This window comes from Orycteropus afer, unplaced genomic scaffold, assembly GCF_000298275.1.
Source record: "Orycteropus afer afer isolate SDZICR_OR568_19922 unplaced genomic scaffold, OryAfe1.0 scaffold00113, whole genome shotgun sequence".
In the NCBI taxonomy this organism is placed as follows: Eukaryota; Metazoa; Chordata; class Mammalia; order Tubulidentata; family Orycteropodidae; genus Orycteropus; species Orycteropus afer.
Window position 1 is genome coordinate 6,747,559 of NW_006921700.1, and position 19,898 is coordinate 6,767,456.

A 19,898-nucleotide genomic window follows, 5' to 3' on the forward strand; every position below is an offset into this window, starting at 1 on the left:
TGGGCTGTCGTTGATTGGTTCAGTCAGGCACCAAAACAAGGAACTCAATGAGAAATATTTGGTGCGAACTCGGTAATAGCGACATGTCCACCACAGATGACTAGAGCACCACACACAACATTTGTCTTAAGCTAACATGCTCTGGCTGCCATCCACAGAAATAGCTAGAGACCCCTACATGGTTTCTACGTGGTCGAGAGGTATATATACAATCCTTCTAAGGACAGGATTGAGGGGCCGGTCTATCAGCTAGAACCTTCAGGATCACATCTAAACTCTCAGCGGCGTGGGCCCCCCCTTCCCACCCCTGCTCTGGGCACGGCCAGCTCCCTCCCTCCCGTGCAGCAAGGCGGATGGGGGCAGTCACCATTCTGCATGGGCGGGTGCTTCTCCCACCCCCTGCTTTCCCTCAGACACTGATACCACCAACTCCTCTTTCCGCAAAATGTGCTTGCAGGCTTTTCCTCTACATCAAATGGCTCAGAAGGCAAAGTTTGGCTGCAAGGGCTATGGCCGTGGGGGGACCTGGTGAAGGAAAATGGGGTGTTCACTGGCTGACTTCTCCCTCAGCTGTCGGCTCCCAACTGTGTCTCAATGTCCACTCGGCAGATGGGGCATTTCTTGCTCATGGCGAGCCACTGGTCCACGCACAGTTGGTGAAAGAGATGCATACAGGGTAAGCGTCTGGAAGAGAGAAGAGAGGGTCAGAAGACTGGGGGTAGTGGGGAGGCAGCTGCACCAGGAGCTGAGGGTAGGCAAAGGGTAGGCTACTGAGGGGACCAGGAGACATACACCTGTGACCACTGGAGAACTGGCCAAAGAGGGTCTTAGGAGCTCTTTGTGGTCAACCACAAAGGGAAGGCAAGGCAGGGAGTGGAACTCAAAGCCCTCTTTCACCATGGGGCCCTTTCAGATCAACCTGAAGCAAATCACGACTTGTCCTAAACCCATCCAAGGACAACATCACACTACTCTGTTAATGCTTTACTTCCACCGATCACAACCATGAGCACCACACATTTAGGATAGTCCACACTCCACTTTCACAGGGTGACCATGCAGCACACTATTGTACACTGGACACATTTGCTCCCAGATACACAGTGCAGTGATAGATCACCACTACCCACAAGACAAAGGGAGTGTGGGGGGAGTCAGAGAGGCTGGCCTCCTACCTCACATCTTCTCCGTCTTCGAGCATAGACAGACAAATTGTGCATTTTTCATCTGTGTCAGACTCCTCCCCATCTTCCTTCTTGCCCTTGCCATCCTGGGGTCTTCGCTATGAGAAACAGAGAGAGGAGTGGACTTACCTGGTGGCCATTGTCTTTCATACACAGGATCCTCTCTCCTGTGCTGTCCCATCTCTCCTTTGAGCTGGCTTCCTTCTAAGTGCTTAAGTGAAATCCAAGGAGCTCTGGTGGAGCAGTGGCTAAAGCATTCAGCTGCTACCCAAAAGTCCAGCAGTTCAAGCCCACCAGCCACTCCACAGGAGAAGACGACGAGTCAGTCTGCTTCCATAAAGATTTACAGCCTTAGAAACCCTATGGAGCAGTTCTACTCTGTCCTGTAGGGTCACTATGAGTTGGAATCGACTCAAATGGCAGTGGGGTTTTTTAAGTAAAACCTAGACTTCCGCCATTTTCCCAGCCCCCTGTCCACTGCCTTTTACCCAACTCCTCCCCATCACTGCAGAATAGAGAGGGTGAGGCCAAACAAGGAAGCCAAGTAGGGTTTATTTTTTGCTGTCCCAGGCACTTTCTAGGGGTGAAAGATCTGGAAAGGAATTGGGTACCTAATGAATCAATCCTTTGCAAAGTTATGGCTTGTGCATAAAGAGCTTCCTCCTTCTGTTCTGATCTTGTTGTCCACTCCTCCTCACATTCTTTCCATCCTGGGTCCCTGCCTCCAGGCTTCTCTCTCTACTTTCAGGTCCAGCATCCTTCATTCATTCCTTTATTCATTCACTCTTCTTTCAACTAATGCCAATTCATTTAGTTATTCATTACTAGATGAAGGCAATGGGCTCAAAGATAGCAATGACTCTGAAAATGATGCAGGACCAGGCAATATTCAGTTGTATAACACATAAGGTTGCTACGAGTCAGAGCTGACTTCACGGCACCTAACAATAAGATGAAGGCAAAATTCCTCAGCCGGACACTAACTCCTGTGATTTGTGTCATGCTGTTATGAGCTATATTATGTTGTTGAATTTCTCTTCCTATCCAGAAAGTTCTTCTAAGGGAGGTACAAGTCCCTACAGTAGGCATGATATAGGGACTCTGTTTATACTTCCTGGATTTGATTGTCCTGTTTTTTTATTATGGGCTAATTATCCAAAAATAGTTAACCTTTGTATAGCAAGTTCCAAGTTCTTAGATGGTATGGACTATGGCTTACACCACACTTGGCCAAGTATGATGCACAGCACTGGTGCTTAATAAATAATCTGGGGAGGAAGGGAATTATCAGCGAAAGAAATCAGCCCAACTTTTGACTTCCCACCTCCAAGCAGTGCAGTGAGGTCAGCTGCTGATGACACCCATGGGGAGGAATCTGCCCATTCTGTGCCCTCTCTAGGGGTGAGCCAACCGAAAAGTCACTTTGCAATGAGAAAAATCTGAAGCATCATAAGATGAAGACCACCCAGAGAATGATCTTGGGACTAGGCCCAGATCCTAGCTTCCCCAATTCTCGTCCCAAGTCTTCAACTCTGAGGGTCCCTTGTCTGCTTTAGCTGGTCAGTCCTGTAACCTCACTAGAACATGTGAGAACATCCATTCCTCCTAGTCAGGCTTGCGGTGCCCTATGCATGCCACTGTGTGTGCACAGAACTAGGCTTCTGCAATAAGTTTCCACATCTCCAGAATCCTACAAACCAGAATCCCATCAACCAAAAACCTCAAACCCACTCCTGACTCATAGTGACCCTACAGGACAGAGTAGAACCACCCCATAGGGTTTCCAAGGCTGTAATCTTTATGGAAGCAGATTGCCACATCTTTCCTCTGCTGAGCAGCTGGTGGTTAGCAGCTGAGAGCTCTAACCATTGCACCATGAGGGCTCTCTTCATCACATCCACAGTCCCATATGATTGTCCTGGCTTCTGAGTACGTGTGGAGTCAGATGATCTGCCTGCTCAAGAGGGCAGGTAGAGGCCCAGCTTTGTTAGAAGGAGGGGCCTTCTCTTAATTGGCCCTGCTAGACAGGAGGGATGTCCAATAAGAAGATAGCATTAAGACCAGCTTATTTTCTATTGTGTTTTTCCATTATTGTATTTTTCCATTGTGTGGTTTTTTTCATGATTTCTATTTATAGTTAATAATTTTAGCTTAATAGCCTTACCTTGTTTTCCTACATCTAATTTATATTTCTTTAAATTATTCTCCCTTTTCAAATCTCCTCTTTCCTGTTTGGTATTTCTAATCTTTTAGGTCTTCTGGTTTTTAATCTTCTCTTTTGATTATCTGAAAATTGGACTTCTCATGATCTGAAATAGACTCAGAATTATTTTCTAAGGCAACTCCTAGCCTTCTGTGCAAGTGCCCTTTACCCAGCTCCTTCAGATACAAACATGTATATGCCTGCACACCTACACGTGTACACATACATCATGGTCCCTCTCACAAGTCCGTAGGCACATGTCCATACCCAGACATCCTTGTTTACTGATGGAGGCCCCTCATCTCCCCTCCTGATCACCTCCTGGCAGAGGGAAGTGAGAAGACCCCAAGAAGGCATCACAGCTTCAGAGTGTCTACCCTGAGCAAAGATACTAGGTTTGGGGTCATGCTTCTCTGTCAGACTGCCAGGCCTGGGTCAGTTAGACACCCCCAAACCCTCTACTGTGCAGGCCAGCCTGCTGGTCGACTCACCTTCTTGTACTTGTGGGGGAAGGTGAACCTTTCAATGGTGTTCTGCACAGCTCCTCGAGTCACATTTCCCAATCTGTCCTCCAGCTGCAGCAGTTCCTGCAGAGAGAAAAGCATGGACCCGTTGTGTACTCAGCATGTGCAAATGCATATGTACACATACACACACATACATGCCAAGGAGGAGGGTCACTGAAAGGTCTGAGCAGGAAGAAGCCCATCAGGAAGAAGGTAACCGATGCTGGGAGGCTAACGCCTCCACTCTCTTTTATCTTTCTTTCTCTTTCTTATTCTCTCCCCTGGAGACTTCCCCATCCCATCCCTCATCTGCCATCAGTGAGAAAGAAGAGACATGACATCTCCACTAACCTAGTTGGTTCTAGACTAACAGGAGGATTCCCAGACCTACCTCATAGCTCTCCCGCACGGCAGAGGTGTGTCTGCTGGGGTTCAGCCCCTGGAGAGCCAGGAAGTGGAGCTGAGGGTAAGGGTAGTTGCGGATTTCATGAACGACCTGTTGGGGAGAAAACGCCTTGGATAGAGCAAATATTAAAGGCTGCTTGATGAGCCCAGGGTGACCTCCTCCTCCTGAACTCGCTGACGCACACACTCCAGATGCTGCGGGCAGAGGCATTGTCTTTTCCTTCTCTGTGTCTCGCTTTCCTCCTCAAGAGGCAAACTGTGCCTGAGCCAGCCCCAGAAAAAATAACAAAATCAATAAAGTAACAAGTAACACTGATTGGGCATTTACTTCATGGCAGGCACTATTCTAAGCATTTCTCATGACTGACTAACTTAATTATCTGACCACCTGATCTATAGTGTGGGTGCAACTGTTGTTCTTAGGTGCCCTTTAGTCAACGCCAACTCATAGCGACCTTATGTATAACAGAATGAAACACTGTCCAGTCCTGTCCATACAGTAGTAGGTGTATTTGAGCCCATTGTTGTGGCCACTGTGTCTACTCATCTCACTGAGGGTCTCCCTCTTTTTCCGTGACCCTCTATGTTACCAAGCATGATGTCCTTCTCCAGTGATATGGGTGCAAGTATTATACCCATTTTACCGATGGGGTAAGTGAGGCACATATAGATGAGAAAACTGGCCCAAAGTTACACAATCAAACAGCAGAAGCAGGATTTCAAACTCAGGCAGTTGGGCTTCAGAGTCCACATCCATAATCTGCCTTAGAGAGAAGCCCAGAAGTTAAGAACTAGAGTAAGGAAAGTGAGGCACTGCACTTGGACACAAAATTTAAGAGGGCACCAACAAACTCAGTAATCAAGATAAATAATATTGTAATGAAATGTTTCAAAAAATCAAGAGTAATGCAAAAAAGAAAATTCATGATACACAAAATACCAAGTTCTTAAATAAAGACTCTGACCTTGTGCTTGCAATGGCCCTGCTACACTCACTTCACTTTAACTCCAGCTATGAGTCAGGGGAGTTTCCATGATGACACCTCAACTTATTCACCATGTGACCCTGGGGCAATCACTTAACTTCTCTATGACTCAGTTTGCCAATCTGTAAAATCACAATAATACCCTTTCTTGTAGGTATTGAAAGAATTAAATGAGAGAATTCACATGGCGTGCTTGGAACAGTGCTTGGTATGTAGTAAGTGCTCAATAAATGTTAGCCTCTTTTATTCTTAGGAGATGGTGCTTCATGGCACAAACCACTGAACACCACAGGACTTCAGAGATTACTTGTAGCATAGTGGCTAAAGCACTTGACTGCTAACCAGAAGGCTGGCGGTTCAAACCCACCAGCCACTCCTCGGAAGGAAGGTTGGGCAATCCTACTTCCGTAGTGATACTGCCTCGGAAACCCAAGGAGGGGTCGCTATGAGTCGGGGCCGACTCGACAGCACATAACAACAACAACATAACAACATTATACAAATAAGGGAATTGAGGGAGTGACAGGCTAAATGACAGAGACAAGGGCTGGAGGGTGGGATTACATTTTAGGGTAGCAGCATGAAGCTGTTTGGAAAGAAGATTCTCAATAGCCCCTTGTCATTTTTGTGAGCCATCTTCACTTTAATTCTATGCAGCTTTCAACGCCAGGAACTTGAAGGCCCCCAAACACTCTGCAGTGATGAGAAGGCCTGTCCTCTGCAGAAGACAAACCAGACTTGTAGGCCAGGCCCCAGGAACCTCTGGGATCTCTTTGACCCTCACACTGATGAGATGGCTGAGGTTAGCATCTACTTTCCCATTTCACAGATAAGTGCAGCCAAAGCCCAGGGAGGCCCTGACCCCAGGAAGTTAACTAAATGAGACCTTAGAAGGTGCAGGGACTCCCCAGCCTGCTCCTAGCCCTGAGCCTTTTCCCACAGACTGCAGCCTGCCACATCGCCCCTTTCCACGCCTCCAATGTCTGTCTCCTACTCCCTTCTGCAATACCAGCTTTAGTCCGGCAGATTCCCTTCTTTTCCCTTCAAGCCAGGGTGGGCAGAGGAGCTGGGACGGGAGGGGAGGGGAGCAATTGGCCTGCCTGGGAGCCAGGGCACAGCAGAGTCACAGGCTCTGGCCCCCCAAGGGCACAGCCAGAAACAGAGGAGTCGCTTCCTGGCAGAGCCCATTCACTCACCATCTGTGTGGAGGAGGAGTTTCTGGAGAAGTGGTGCATTCGAGGAGTCGCTAGGTAATGCTGATAGTGCTGAGGGATGGGTCGCACCTGGAACTGGGCAGGACTCAAGCCGGCATCCACGCTGAGATCCCTGCAGGGATACAGCCACAGTGAGCTCCAGGGCCATGCGAGTCAGCCAACAAGTCACAGGAGGAACTTCTGACATGAGGTCCATCCAGGAAAGTCAGAGTCACAAAGTGTGAGTTCTACACTTTAGATCACCCGGCCCTTCTCTTCTCCTTAGAGCCAAGGAAACCCAGGCTGAGAAGGAAAGAGCTCAGCAAGACCTGAAGGAGTTAGAGCCATCTAAAAGAAAAACCAGTGGTTGATTGCTTCAACTCAAGGCAACCTCATGTGTGTCAGAGTAGAACTGTGCTCCACAGGATTTTCAATGGCTGGTTTTTTGCAAGTAGATTACCAAGTCTTTCTGCCAAGGTGCCTCTTGGTAAATCTGAACCTCCATCATTCTGATTAGCAGTTGAGCACATTAACCATTTGCATGAACCAGGAACTCCATGGAGGGCCTCTAAAATCTCTTGAAACTAACACATTTTTTAAGACAAAGCCCGCTCCTAAGAGAAGGCTGAAAAAAAAAAAAAAAAAAGATTCCAAATAGAGCAGTCTAGGGGAATAGGTCAAAGGAAAGGCAAGGCCTAGATAAAAGTGGAGGTGGGAGCAGAGGCCATATCTTTCACTATTTGCAGAAAACAACCAAAGAGAGACCTCTATAGCTGTGAAGCTAGAAAAGCTCTCCTGGGCCACCCACCCCTCCTGAAAGTATAGGACCACTCATTCAATACACACACACATCCACAAAACAAGCAAACAAACAAATAAATGCAATGAAAGGGGACATAGGGCTCCTTGGAAAGTGGCTAATCTCAGTTCTGAGGCAGAGAATGTACATGTGCATGTGAGTTCAAAACCTTCTGTCATAACCTCAAACAAGGATGCCATCAAAGACCACTAGGGTCATGTCAAAAGAATTCAGAAACAGTCCTGAAGACTCTCCCACTGGCCAGAGTTGGTACAATTTGCTTATCAACAAGCATAACTGCAAGACTGAAACACATCCAATATATTTAAATCCATGACAGGGAAATGATGCTAAAGAAAATTTGGTCACCTTTGAAAAATGCTAGGGAATCAGCTCTTTGTCTTAAAACTACTAAATAAAGAGAAAGAACCAAGCATTTATCCTGCCTCTCCTCCATTAACTGTTCTTCAGAGTAACCAATGCTCTGATGAGGGGAAATTTCTCTTCATAAAAATACTCCATCTAACAAATAAATAAGGAATGATTGAATTATTTGCCACCATTTTGCATCCCTACTTGCTGCTAACATCACATAAAGGAAGGCAAGCAGACATTCTTTCTGGGGAAGAATGCAAAGCCACCTATAAAGTATTTTTGCCAAGAAATAAAGTTCGAACCTAAATCTGATCAAGCTGTCAACTCTGGAGATCCTGGATAGAGTGGGAGGGAAAATGTGGAACAAAATCCAAAAACTCAATAATGACCAGAATTACTGGTCAGATGGAGTCTGGTGAGACTCCCAATATATTCTGTGCCTGGAATAGAGCTCACTCCCAGGGGCTGGCTCTCAGCCCAATAGTAAACAAGATATACGTGCAGACCACTCAACCCAGGGTGAGGCACCCACATACTCTATGGAAATGCATCCCTTGGAGCAATTGACCATGGGGCACCGGAGGGGCAAAATTCCCATGGAGGAAATGCAGGACAAACAGGAGTGTTTAACTATGAGGAGCATGGGGAGAGGGTTACTGGGCATGGAAGGGAGGAGACTGGGTTAGGGTTGGACATGGTCAATAGACAGTGAAATTAAATGTACACGTAATGTTGAATGTAAAACAAACTCTTAACATTAAAAATTAATAAATAAATAATAAATCGGATCAAGCCAATGTAAAGAAACTCAGGAAATTGAGACACATGTTAACTGATAGTATGGGAGTGTATCAGCAAAATCCAGATACTGTAATGGGAAATTCTGCGGGAAAAACAACTTAGTTTCCTCAACAAAGAAATTCAAACAAACAAATGGACAGTGATGATGGTTGATGAAGACAAATAATGTCACTGAATTGTACATGTAAAAATGTTGATATGGCCAATGTTGTGTTGCATATATACTTATCATAGTAAAAAAAAAAAAAGTCAAAAAACAAAACAAGACAAAAACATATGGAGGAGAATTTTTTTTAAAAGTTCTTCTTCCAGCTATGGTGGAGTAACAGGAATCAGATTGACTTTTGCACTGTAAATCACACACACAGAAAAACTGGACAAAATACATGACAAAACTATTTTCAGACATTGATCAACAGGCATAGAGAGCTGTTATCCCTGGGAAAAGGGAATGAAGCAAGATGAGCCCTACAACTTCCCTGGCTTTCTGCTTGCAGGAACATTCCAGATCATGGAGCAGGAAGGAGGACCCCTAGCAGGGCACAGTGGTCTTGATGAGTTGGCCAATTGGAGATCTTAGTTCAGAGAATATGGGGTCTCTGAAATGTGGAGTTCTGCTCATCGACATGAAAACTATCCACAAAGTTTTGGAGAGGAGGAAACCATCCAAAATAAGAACTCCAGAAATCTGCAGAAGGACCCCCTCGAATCTTTGCTGAATATGAAGATTCCATCAGATCAATCAAAGAGCAACCAAGGAACAACAAATGAATTCCAGAGCTTAGCAAGGCTGGGAAGAATTTGCATTCCAAACAAGCAGGAAAGAGAGTTCTGGTTGATTGATCACTTGAGAGATTCAACAGAGACCCCAGAAGAGCCTTTTGAGGCTTGTTTATAGCTTTATTGGGGGCAGGACTACAGTAGGCTCTGCTCCAGGGATACTCTAAACCACTGTTGTTGAGTCAATTCCAACTCATGGAGACTCCATGTGGGTCAGTAAAACTGGCTCAGAGATGCTCTAGACTGGCTGTAATCAAATTTAAAAACAAATCTCAAAAGGATCAAACTGAACTGCAAGTAGTGCTGACCAGGACAAAGGCCAAGATTCTTTAAAAGAATAAAACAAATCCAATTGCTCAACAATGCATAATTCACAATGTCAATCATTCAATAAAAAAATTACCAGACATACCAAGAAGCAGGATAATATGTCTCATAATCATGTGAAAAAAAATGGTCAATAGAAATACCCTAAGATGCAGACGACTCATAACAACAACAACAACAAAGATGCAGAAATGACAGAGCAGATGATGGTTGGCCAGACACAGCTACTCCTTGGGAACTCCCACATTTAGCCAGGCTCTGAAAACACCCCTTGAGAGGAAGCTCAGGGCTTCTGAAGGTACAGCCTCAGAACCTGAGTGGGCAAGAAGCCAGGAGACATCAGGGCTTAGATACTTTTCTTCTACTTCTTGCCTTGGACAGGCCCTGACAGCTAACTTTCTTGGCTCTCACTGGACTTGCTGTGACACAGGCTGCTGGTTTCCACACAGACTGTGAAATGTGGGTTTGGCTATGACACATCTGGGACAAAGTCCTCTGAGATGGCTCTGAGGATGAGAGTCCAATAAATCCATCAGCCTTCAAGGGGGTCTGAATTCTATTTTTTGAGTCAGAATTGACATAATTTTCATAATGGCTCCTGGATCTGGCCCTAACTTCTTTCTCTATACCTTAGCTCCAGCTGCTGCAGGAAGGCAAGACTAACTGTTGTCCTCACAGGCTCCACACACACCACTGTTCAAGTAGCCACAGGAACCTGTTGTCAGAAGGCCCTGGTCTTTGTCCTAATTCTGCCCTTCCTCAGCTGTGAGACCCTTTCCAGTGAGTTCACCTCTTTGTGCTTCATCGAAAATGATGACAGCAATGGCTTCTCACGGTGATGTTGAGAGAATCAAATGGGAAAATGGATGTGAAAGCCCTTTGCAGAGCATTTACAAATGCAGGGGTTATTATTAGCCCAAATCCCTGAGGTAACTCATTGTGAGTCTGTCATTTGGCAAATGAGCTAAATTCTTGGAGTCAATTGGAAGTAAACTTAGCAATCATCTAGTCCAGTCCCTCATTTCATGGGCCCGTCTAAGGCAAGAAGAGGAGCTTTGTCCTTTCCAAGGTTCTTGGCTAGAAAGTTAGGGCCACAGGGTTTCTGAGCCTTACCCAGGTTCATCTCGCTGTACCACTTGAGGGAAAGAAATTCCAGGGGACAACTCATGTGGCTGAAGCTCTGATTTCCAGCAGTGTCCAGGAGCCCAGCAAGTTCAAAGGAGCAAAGAGATGTTCAGGGAATTCCACCAAAAGCAAGGAACTTGGGGTGTGGCACTAAGAGAGTTACCCCAGTTCCAAGAATGCTTGCACCTGAGATGGGAGGGTTGGTCTACCCTGGTTGGGCGTAGGTGGGCTCTGGGATCCTCCTTCTTATAATCTCATCAGAAAATCCCTTCCTATGCCCAGTTTCCCTCAATATGGTGCAGTTCCGCAGAACCTCAGGAAGTCTGGGGTGGAACTTGCCCCAAGGAGTCACCAGTCCCTTGAAAGGCAGCTTCTCCTAATTTTCCACTATTGTCACCAGCCTATGAAAATCTGGCTGAGTTTTGGAGGGTCAAGAAAATATCCAACAGGCTTAAGGCATTTACCTCAAGCTTAGCATAATGTTAAACTAGAACTGTGTTTTAGGAATTTCTTATAGAAATTGTCAGCGCACAATATTTCAGTATGTCTAACCATCAAACTTAACTTTAGTTGCCACTGTCAATGCTCTTGCAGTGTGTATAAACCCTTAAGTTCTTCCCATGTGTCTTGGTTACCTAGTACTGCTCTGACAAGAATATACCACAAATGGGATGCTTGAACAAACAGGAGTTTATTCTCTTACAGTTTGTAGGCTTTAAGTCCAAGCTCAAAGTGCCAGGCTCTAGGGGCTGGGTGAAAGCCCCTCAAACTTGGGCTTCAGCTCTGCCTCCTGCTCCCACCCCACTGAAGCTAGTGGCTTTTCTTCACTCAGGCAGCTGCTGGCTGCTGAGACAAGCCCAAGGTTGACAAGTAAAATGGCACAGGTCTGATGTTACCAAACCACATGGCAGGCCATTAATTCAAGTCCATTGAAAGTCCCAAGGTTGGCAGAGCATGGCAAGCTACATGCAGAGTTCAAGTGGGCCATAAGCTAGAGACCATTCCCAAAGCTGTTTCTTATATATGGGAAGCAGAGCACATACCCAAAGCAGCTACCCAGCTGCTCCAGTAGATTCCATCATGGAGCTAATTACCAGTCTCACCATGGGGAATAACTACATTCAGCTGCCCAACCACTCAACCAGGTCCAGCCAAGTTGCCACACAAACTTAACCACCACACCAAGGAATTTGCCCCCAAGTGTTGGGTGCCATCTTGTGGGTGAGTCCAGACTTGCAGAGCCCTAAGAGGCTTAGGTGAGGCAGGACTGCTTGCAAGAAAGGACAGCAGGAGTCTCTCATCCTCCCCTACCTTCTGCCCACAGGTCCCAGGTACCTAGAAATCTCTGCCCTGGGTAGCAGCTGAGCAGGTTACAGTCCACACTGGGAGTCAGAGTTGGGGCTGAGAAGCCAGGACTGAGTCAGAGAAGGAGCATGATAAAGACAGAGACATGGGAACTAACTGTGGCTCAGGACGAGGGGTGGGAGTATTGGGCATGGGCCAGAAAGGGGGACCAATCTGAGGAAAGTTGACATCTTGAACATATTGAGTTTCCCAATCTATGAACACAATGTTGTTGCTGTTGTTACGTGCCATCAAGTCGGCCCCGACTCATAGTGACCCCTCCTTGGGTTTCCGAGGCAGTATCACTATGGAAGTAGTGATACTGGGTAAACCTCGTGTGGCTTGGCATCTCTCTTCTCCCATCCCTGCTTCTCAGTTGATAGCTTGTTTAATCTTATGTATCTCAAAAGAGATAGACTCAAACACACCCTCCTAATCCTGCCTCATTAACATAACAAAGACAAACTATTCCCAAATGGGATTATGAACCCAGGTATAGAAGTTAGGATTTACAATACATAATTTAATCATCATGGGTGTCCATGAAAAGTGCTCCCAAAGTAAATCCTGACAAAGACAGTTTGCTTGACTAAAATGGCTGGAAAATGATACAACTGCACAGATTTCTCAATATAGTCCATTTTTTCTACTGATTTTTCTCTTTTCAACATTCTTAAAAAATTTTGTTTTACTTAAAATTTGCAAGAATAGAATAAAGAACTCCTGGATACCCTTCATCCAAACCAAAACCGAACCCACTGCTGTCAAGTCGATTCTGATCCATAGTGACCCTAAATGACAGAGTAGAATTGCCTCATAGAGAGCCTCTTATGGAAGCAGACTGCCACATCTTTCTCTTGCAGAGCAGCTGGTTTTTAAACTGCTGCCCTTTTGATTAGCAGCCAAATGCTTAACCACTGCATCACCAGGGCTCCTTACCCTCCTCCCAGATTCCCCAAATGTTAATATTTTATGACATTTCTAAATCCTCTTCTGTTTTGCTCTCTCCACACACATACATATACACACACACACAGACACACACTTCTCTATGGAGATAGATAGAGATATACATAGACCTTATATATGAATATAGATAGATAGAAATAGTATACATACTTTATGTGCATATTTATATTTATCTAAGTGTTTTCTGAATCATTTAAAAATAAGTTGCAGACATGATGCCCTTCACCTCTAAATACTTCAGTGAAGTGCATATCTTTTAAAAGTATTTGAGTATACAGATCTGACCCTAATTTAGATAAGCCCTCTACTGCACTAGAACCAAAGTTGAGTAGGACTGTTGTTGTTGTGTACCGTTGAGTCACACCTGACTCATAGTGACCCCTCCTTGGGTTTCCGAGGCAGTATCACTACGGAAGTAGGATTGCCCAACCTTCCTTCCGAGGAGTGGCTGGTGGGTTTGAACCGCCAGCCTTCTGGTTAGCAGTCAAGTGCCTTAGCCACTATGCTACCAGAGCTCCCTGAGTAGGACTAAGGAGCCAAAATCAAGCAATACTGCATTGCAGGCCAGCAAGGAGCTCTGTCCTCTGTAGGGGATTGTAGGAAAACTTCAGAGGGAACCTGTTGCCTATAAAGACACACAACAAAACTCTCGGTCCCTCTCCCCAGCCCATCAGGCTTTGCCCTAGTGCTTCAGGTGTGACATCACCCTCTCTCCTGTGAGTCTGTATTTACAGGACCTCCCCATTCTGAGTGTCTTGCTGTTGTGCCCTGACACTTCTCTGTTGTTCCCTTGAGATCCACGCCCTCCAGGAAACCTTTCCTGAGCACCTAGTACTCAGAACTCTCCATTCTCCCTCCCCCAGGAACCTCATTGAGTCTTGAGAAATGTTTTACATCCTTGTCTCCCTCCTTCTCTGCAGAAACCTGGGCACTGAGCCCCAGGCTGGACACAAGATGAAGCCCAGTTATATCTGACCTCATTGCTGGAACCAGGCCCCAGTGGGGTGTCCTGGCTCTGAAGGTGGCTGGGGGCTGAGGCAAAGGCTGGGGCCTGAGGACTGGGTCTCCTGCACTGTTCTAAGTGAAAGAAACAGGAAGTTGATGGATAAAACAAGAGCTTCCTCCCTCCCAACCTCCCCCAGAGGACCCAAAGACTCACCAGTCAGTGCCCTCAGCCAAATACCTGGGCTGAGGAGTCTGCAGTTGGTGGCCGAAGTCGAAGCTGGGGTGGAGGCGGTGGGGGTGGACAGACACACGCTCCTGACTCCGCCTACACCAGAGGGAAGGAGCCCATGGCATCAGGGGCCACTGGGGCCAGTCTAGCTCCCAAGAGTGTTGGACAACCCTAGCCAGTTTGAAGGTGTCCCCTTGCAGCCCCTTATAGAGCCCTACATCCATGGAGCAGTGGGCTTAACCCCTCCTCCCAAACCCCAAGGAAAGCTCCCAAACTTTAAGGCCTCCAATAACTCAGACACTCAAGTGGACTGAGATTTCATCTGGCCCCACCCAAACTCTCTCACCTCCTCTGTCCCTTCTCTCTCTCTCTCTGTCTCTTCTTCTTCTCTTGGCAAGGCTGTCTTCAAGACACACAGATCCACCTCCTACAGGTTTTTCCACCTCTGTGCACACCCTCTCACCCACTCTTCTCTCTCAACCCCTCTTCACACTCTTCCCAGTATTCATGGCCCAGATCAAAGACCATATGAAGACCTTCCTGAACACTCCAGCTCATGGTGATCTCTCTTCTCTCTGGCCTCCTCCAACACACACCTTTGTCTCATGCACTCCAATCCCTACAGTTGGGATCCTCAATAAATTTTACTGGAGTGGTAGGAACCAGGCCTCAGAGCCTGGGGCTTTGAGCCTTCTCCCACCCTGCCCCAGCACTGACCTGGAGTGTGAGACCAGCCTGCGGTGCTGGGCTTCCAGGAGCTGCTGTTGCAGGAGGTATTGCTGGTGCAGGGCCTGAGGTAGGAAGGAGGGACCTGTGACGTCCTGGAACTGGAGGGTGGGCAGCGGGGTCAGCGACTGGTGCAGGGCGCTGCTGTGCTGGTGGGCCGGGGCCATGTGGGCGCTGAGGCCCGGCTGCGACTGCACGGGGTGGGCCAGAGGGAAGTCGGGGGTGAGTTGCTGCGGCTGTGGGGGGCCCAGGTGGAAGTGGCGGCAGGAGGTAGCGTGAGGATGCTGAGACCTTTGAAAGGGGGCACCTGAGGAGGCAAGGACAAAGAAGACACCATGAGACCAGCAAGGACCCTCCCTCTCAAACTCCACCCATTTTTTCCCTAACAGTTTGCTAGGATTCCTTTATTTTCAGACATTACAATGTCAAAAAGATTTATAAAAATAAAACATTTCTGCCCAAACACAGTTGAAGGCAAGCATATTCAGTGTCTATGTTCTGAATAAGCCCATTATGGATATATGGATATATATATATGAGTGTGTGTGTGTGTGTGTGTATTGTTGTTGTTGTTATGTGCCATTGAGTTGGACCCGACTCATAGCGACCCCTCCTTGGGTTTCCGAGGCAGTATCACTACAGAAGTAGATTGCCTAACCTTCCTTCTGAGGAGTGGCTGGTGGGTTTAAACTGCCAACTTTTTGGTTAGCAGTCAAGTGCCTTAGGCATTATGCTACCAGAGCTCCATGTGTATGTATACACACACATATATACATATATATATATATACACACACACATATTTCCACATATATGCATTCACATGTGTACATTATTCCTCCTCTAGTTACAAGAACTATGTCTTGTATAATTCTGATTTTGACCTTCAATCTCCATCATTTACTCTTCCACTCATACCTAAATCTTGGGTCTCTTTCAGTACTATAAATAATTCATCCAAACCCCCAGTCAGTACTGGCAGAGAGCTGTTAACACAAAAGTGAGGTCCCACTTTCCACTAACAGCTTCTGCACATTGAAGGCAGAGTGTATCTGAAGACTCAGCTGCATATTTCCAACAACGAGGGCATTTTTCTTCAGTAGATGGCATGACAATTACTTTATATGAAGACTCTTCACGATTATCACCACCTTGTAAATTGATTAGACATGTTCCTGTAAGCTCAATTGCATCTGCAGTCATCTCTCATGGTTCCAGAGTGAGTAAAGTTGTCTGGGAAGCCATCATCATTTCATTCAAATGAGAGGCACTAGAAGTCTCCTGAGTTTGTAGCATCTCTATTATCTCAAAAAGCAGTCCAGGTTCTATCACAATGACAGCCTTGACCGCTGCATTTTTGCCAAGGATGCTTCCAAAAAATGAATTTCTCATTGCTCATGGGGCTCTCCACAGCTTCCTCCAATCTAGGTTTCTTCCAGATGTTGTTGTTGTTGTTATGTGCTGACGAGTCAAACCCAACTCATAGTGACCCCTCCTTGGGTTTCTGAGGCAGTATCACTATGGAAGTAGATTGCCCAACCTTCCTTCCGAGGAGAGATAGAACTTGTATTTATCCGCCCAGTACGAAAACCACCCTTGGGTTTATTAGCATAATGTATGTGTCTTCTTTGGATGGCTGTAACAGTAAAAGGAGAGGCCAGGCAGGAAGCAGGAGGCAGTGGACAGCCAGAGCAGGAAGAGGGGAGGCCAGGAAGTGAGTGGAGTGGTTTGAAACAGCTAAGGGAGACGAACTTGTCTGTCAGTTTGTCATAATGAGGTGGTTGCATGTTGCTGTGAGGCTAGAGGCTATGCCACTGGTGTTTCAAATGCCAGCAGGGTTACCAATGGTGGACAGGTTTCTGCAGATCTTCCAGACTAAGACAGACTTGGAAGAAGAAAAGGCCATCCACTTCTCAAAGAATTGGACAGTGAAAACCTTATGAATAGCAGTGAAACACTGTCTGATATATTACTGGAAAACTTTATGAATAGCCCTGAAACATTGTATGATACAGTGCCAGAAGATGAGCCCCTTAGGTTGGAAGGCACTCAAAATACGACTGGGAAAGAGCTGCCTCAGCAGTGTAGAGCCAACCATAATGATGTGGATAGAGTAGAGCTTTAGGGATCTCCATTTGCTGATGTGGCATGACTCAAAATGAGAAGAAACAGCTACAAACATCTATTAATAATCAGAACATGGAAGGTAAGAAGTATGAGTTTAGGAAAATTGGAAGTTGTCAAAAATGAAATGGAATGCATAAAGATTGGTAGCCTAGGCATTAGTGAGCTGAAATGGACCCGTTTTGGCCATTTTGAATCAGACAACCACATGATCTACTATGCCGGGAATGACAAATAGAAGAAAAATGGTGTTGCATTCGTCATCACAAAGAATGTTTCACAATCTATCCTGAAGTACAATGCTGTCAGTGATAGGATAATATCCATACACCTATAAGGAAGGCTAGGAGCTCTGGTGGCATAATGCCTACGGCATTTGACTGCTAACCAGAAGGCTGGCAGTTCAAATCCATCAGCCACTCCACACAAGGAACATTGGGCAATCTACTTCTGTAGAGATACTGCCTCAGAAACCCAAGGAAGGGTCACTATGAGTCAGGACTGACTCAATGACAGTGAGTTTGTTTTTTTTTTTTTTTACAAGGAAGACCAGTTAATATTACTATTATTCAAATTTATGCACCAATCACCAAAGCCAAAGATGAGGAAATTGAAGATTTTTACCAACTTCTTCAGTCTGAAATTGACTGAACATGCAATCAAGATGTGCTAATTATCACTGGTGACTGGAATGCAAAAATTGGAAACAAAGAAGAATCACTAGTAGTTGGAAAATTTGGCCTTGGTGATCGAAACAACTCTGGAGATCACATGATAGAATTTTGCAAGAACAAAAACTTATTCATTGCAAATACCTTTTCTCGATAACACAAATAGAGGCTATATATGTGGACTTTGCCAGATGTAGTACACAGGAATCAGATTGACTACATCTGTGGCAAGATGATGGAAAAGCTCAATATCTTCAGCCAGAACAAGGCCAGGAGCTGATTGTGGAACAGACCATCAATTGCTCATATGCAAATTCAAGTTCAAGTTGAAGACAATTAAAACAAGTCTAAAAGAGCCAAAATATGACCTTGAACATATCCCTCCTGAATTTAGAAACCATCCAAAGAACAGAATTGATGCATTGAAGACCAATGACTAAAAAACAGAGGAATTGTGGGATGACATCAAGAACATCATCAATGAAGATAGCAAAAGGTCATTAAAAAGAAGGGAAAGGAAGAAAAGACCAAAATGGATGTCAGAAGAGACTCTAAAACTTACCTTTGAGTGAAGAATAGTGAAAGCAAATGGAAGAAATGACAAGATAGAAGCGATGAACAGAAGATTTCAAAGAGCAGCTCGAGAAGACAAAGTCAATTATTATAATGAAATATGCAAAGACATGGGGTTGGAAAACCAAAAGGGAAGAACACACTTGGCATTTCTCAAGCTGGAAGAACTGAAGAAAAAATTCAAGCCTCGAGTTGCAATATTGAGAGGTTCTATGAGCAATATATTGAATGATGCAGGGAATATCAAAAGAAGATGGAAGGAATACACAGAGTTACTGTACCAAAAAGAACTGGTTAATGTTCATCCATTTCAGGAGGTGGCTTATGATCAAGAACCAATGATACTGAAGGAGGAAGTCGAAGCTGCTCTGAAGAAATTGGCAAAAAAACAAGGCTCCAGAAATTGGTGGAATACCCACTGAGGTGTCTCAACAAATGGATGCCTCACTGGAGGCACTCACCTGGCTATGCCAAGAGATTTGGAAGACAGCTACCTGGACAACTGACTAGAAGAGATCCATATTTGTACCCATTCCAAAGAAAGGTGATCCCACAGAATGGGGAAATTATTGAACAATATCATTAATATCACATGCAAGTAAAATCTTACTAAAGATAATTCAAAAATGATTGCAGCAGTATATTGACAGAGAACTTCCAGAAATGCAAGCTGGATTCAGAAGGGGATGTGGAGTAAGGGATATCAGAGCTAATGTCAGATGGATCTTGGCTCAAAGCAAAGAATACCAGAAACATGTTTATTTGTGCTCCATTGACTATGAAAAATTGTTCAATTGTATGGATCATAACAAATTATGGATAAAATTGAGAAGAATGGGAATTCCAGAACACTTAATTGTGCTTATGAAGAACCTGTACATAGAGCAGGAGGTGGTTGTTCAAACAGTGCAAGGGGACACTATAAGATTTAAAATCAGGAAGGGAGTGTGTCAGGGTAATATCCTTTCATCATACTTATTCAATCTGTACGCTGAGCAAATAATCCAAAAAGCTGGACAATATGAAGAAGAACGTGGCATCAGGATTGCAGGAAGACTCATTAACAACCTGAGATACACTGACAACACAACTTTGCTTGCTGAAAGTGAGGACAACTTGGAACGCTTACTGATGAAGATTGAAGACTGCAGTCCGCAGTATGGATTACACCTCAATACAAAGAAAACAAAAATCCTTACAACTGGACTAATAAGCAGCATCACGATAAATGGAGAAAAGATTGAAGCTGTCAAAAACTTCAGATTACTTTTTTCTACAATCAACAGCAATGGAAACAGAAGTCAAGATATCAGACAAGGTATAGCATTGGGCAAATCTGCTGCAAAAGACCTCTTTCAAGTACTGAAGAGCAAGGATATCTCCTTGACTCAGGTGCACCTGACAGAAGGCATGGTATTTTCAATTGCCTCATATGCATGTGAGAGCTGGAAAATGAAAAAGGAAGACTGAAGAAGAGTTGATGCTTTTGAATTGTGGTGTTGGCAAAAAATACTGAAAGTACCATGGACTGTTAAAGAACTAACAAATCTGTCCTGGAAGTGCAGCCAGAATGCTCCTTGGAAGCGAGAATGGCCAGATTCATCTCACCTACTTTGGTCATGTTGTAAGAAGGG

General features: G+C 45.2%; 1 protein-coding gene across 1 annotated transcript in view; it reads right to left on the bottom strand.

The window, feature by feature from the left end:
• Positions 1–566: 566 nt before the first annotated feature.
• Positions 567–19,898, bottom strand: part of RNF165 (ring finger protein 165) — a 128,777-nt gene continuing 109,445 nt past the window's right edge. Inside the window, exons 4-10 of the mRNA XM_007943856.1 lie at positions 14,889–15,204; positions 14,157–14,267; positions 6,481–6,610; positions 4,285–4,389; positions 3,879–3,974; positions 1,176–1,282; positions 567–684 (exon numbers count right to left, since the gene is read on the bottom strand). Coding sequence (XP_007942047.1) covers positions 567–684; positions 1,176–1,282; positions 3,879–3,974; positions 4,285–4,389; positions 6,481–6,610; positions 14,157–14,267; positions 14,889–15,204 — 983 coding nt within the window. The remainder of the gene's footprint in view (positions 685–1,175; positions 1,283–3,878; positions 3,975–4,284; positions 4,390–6,480; positions 6,611–14,156; positions 14,268–14,888; positions 15,205–19,898) is intronic.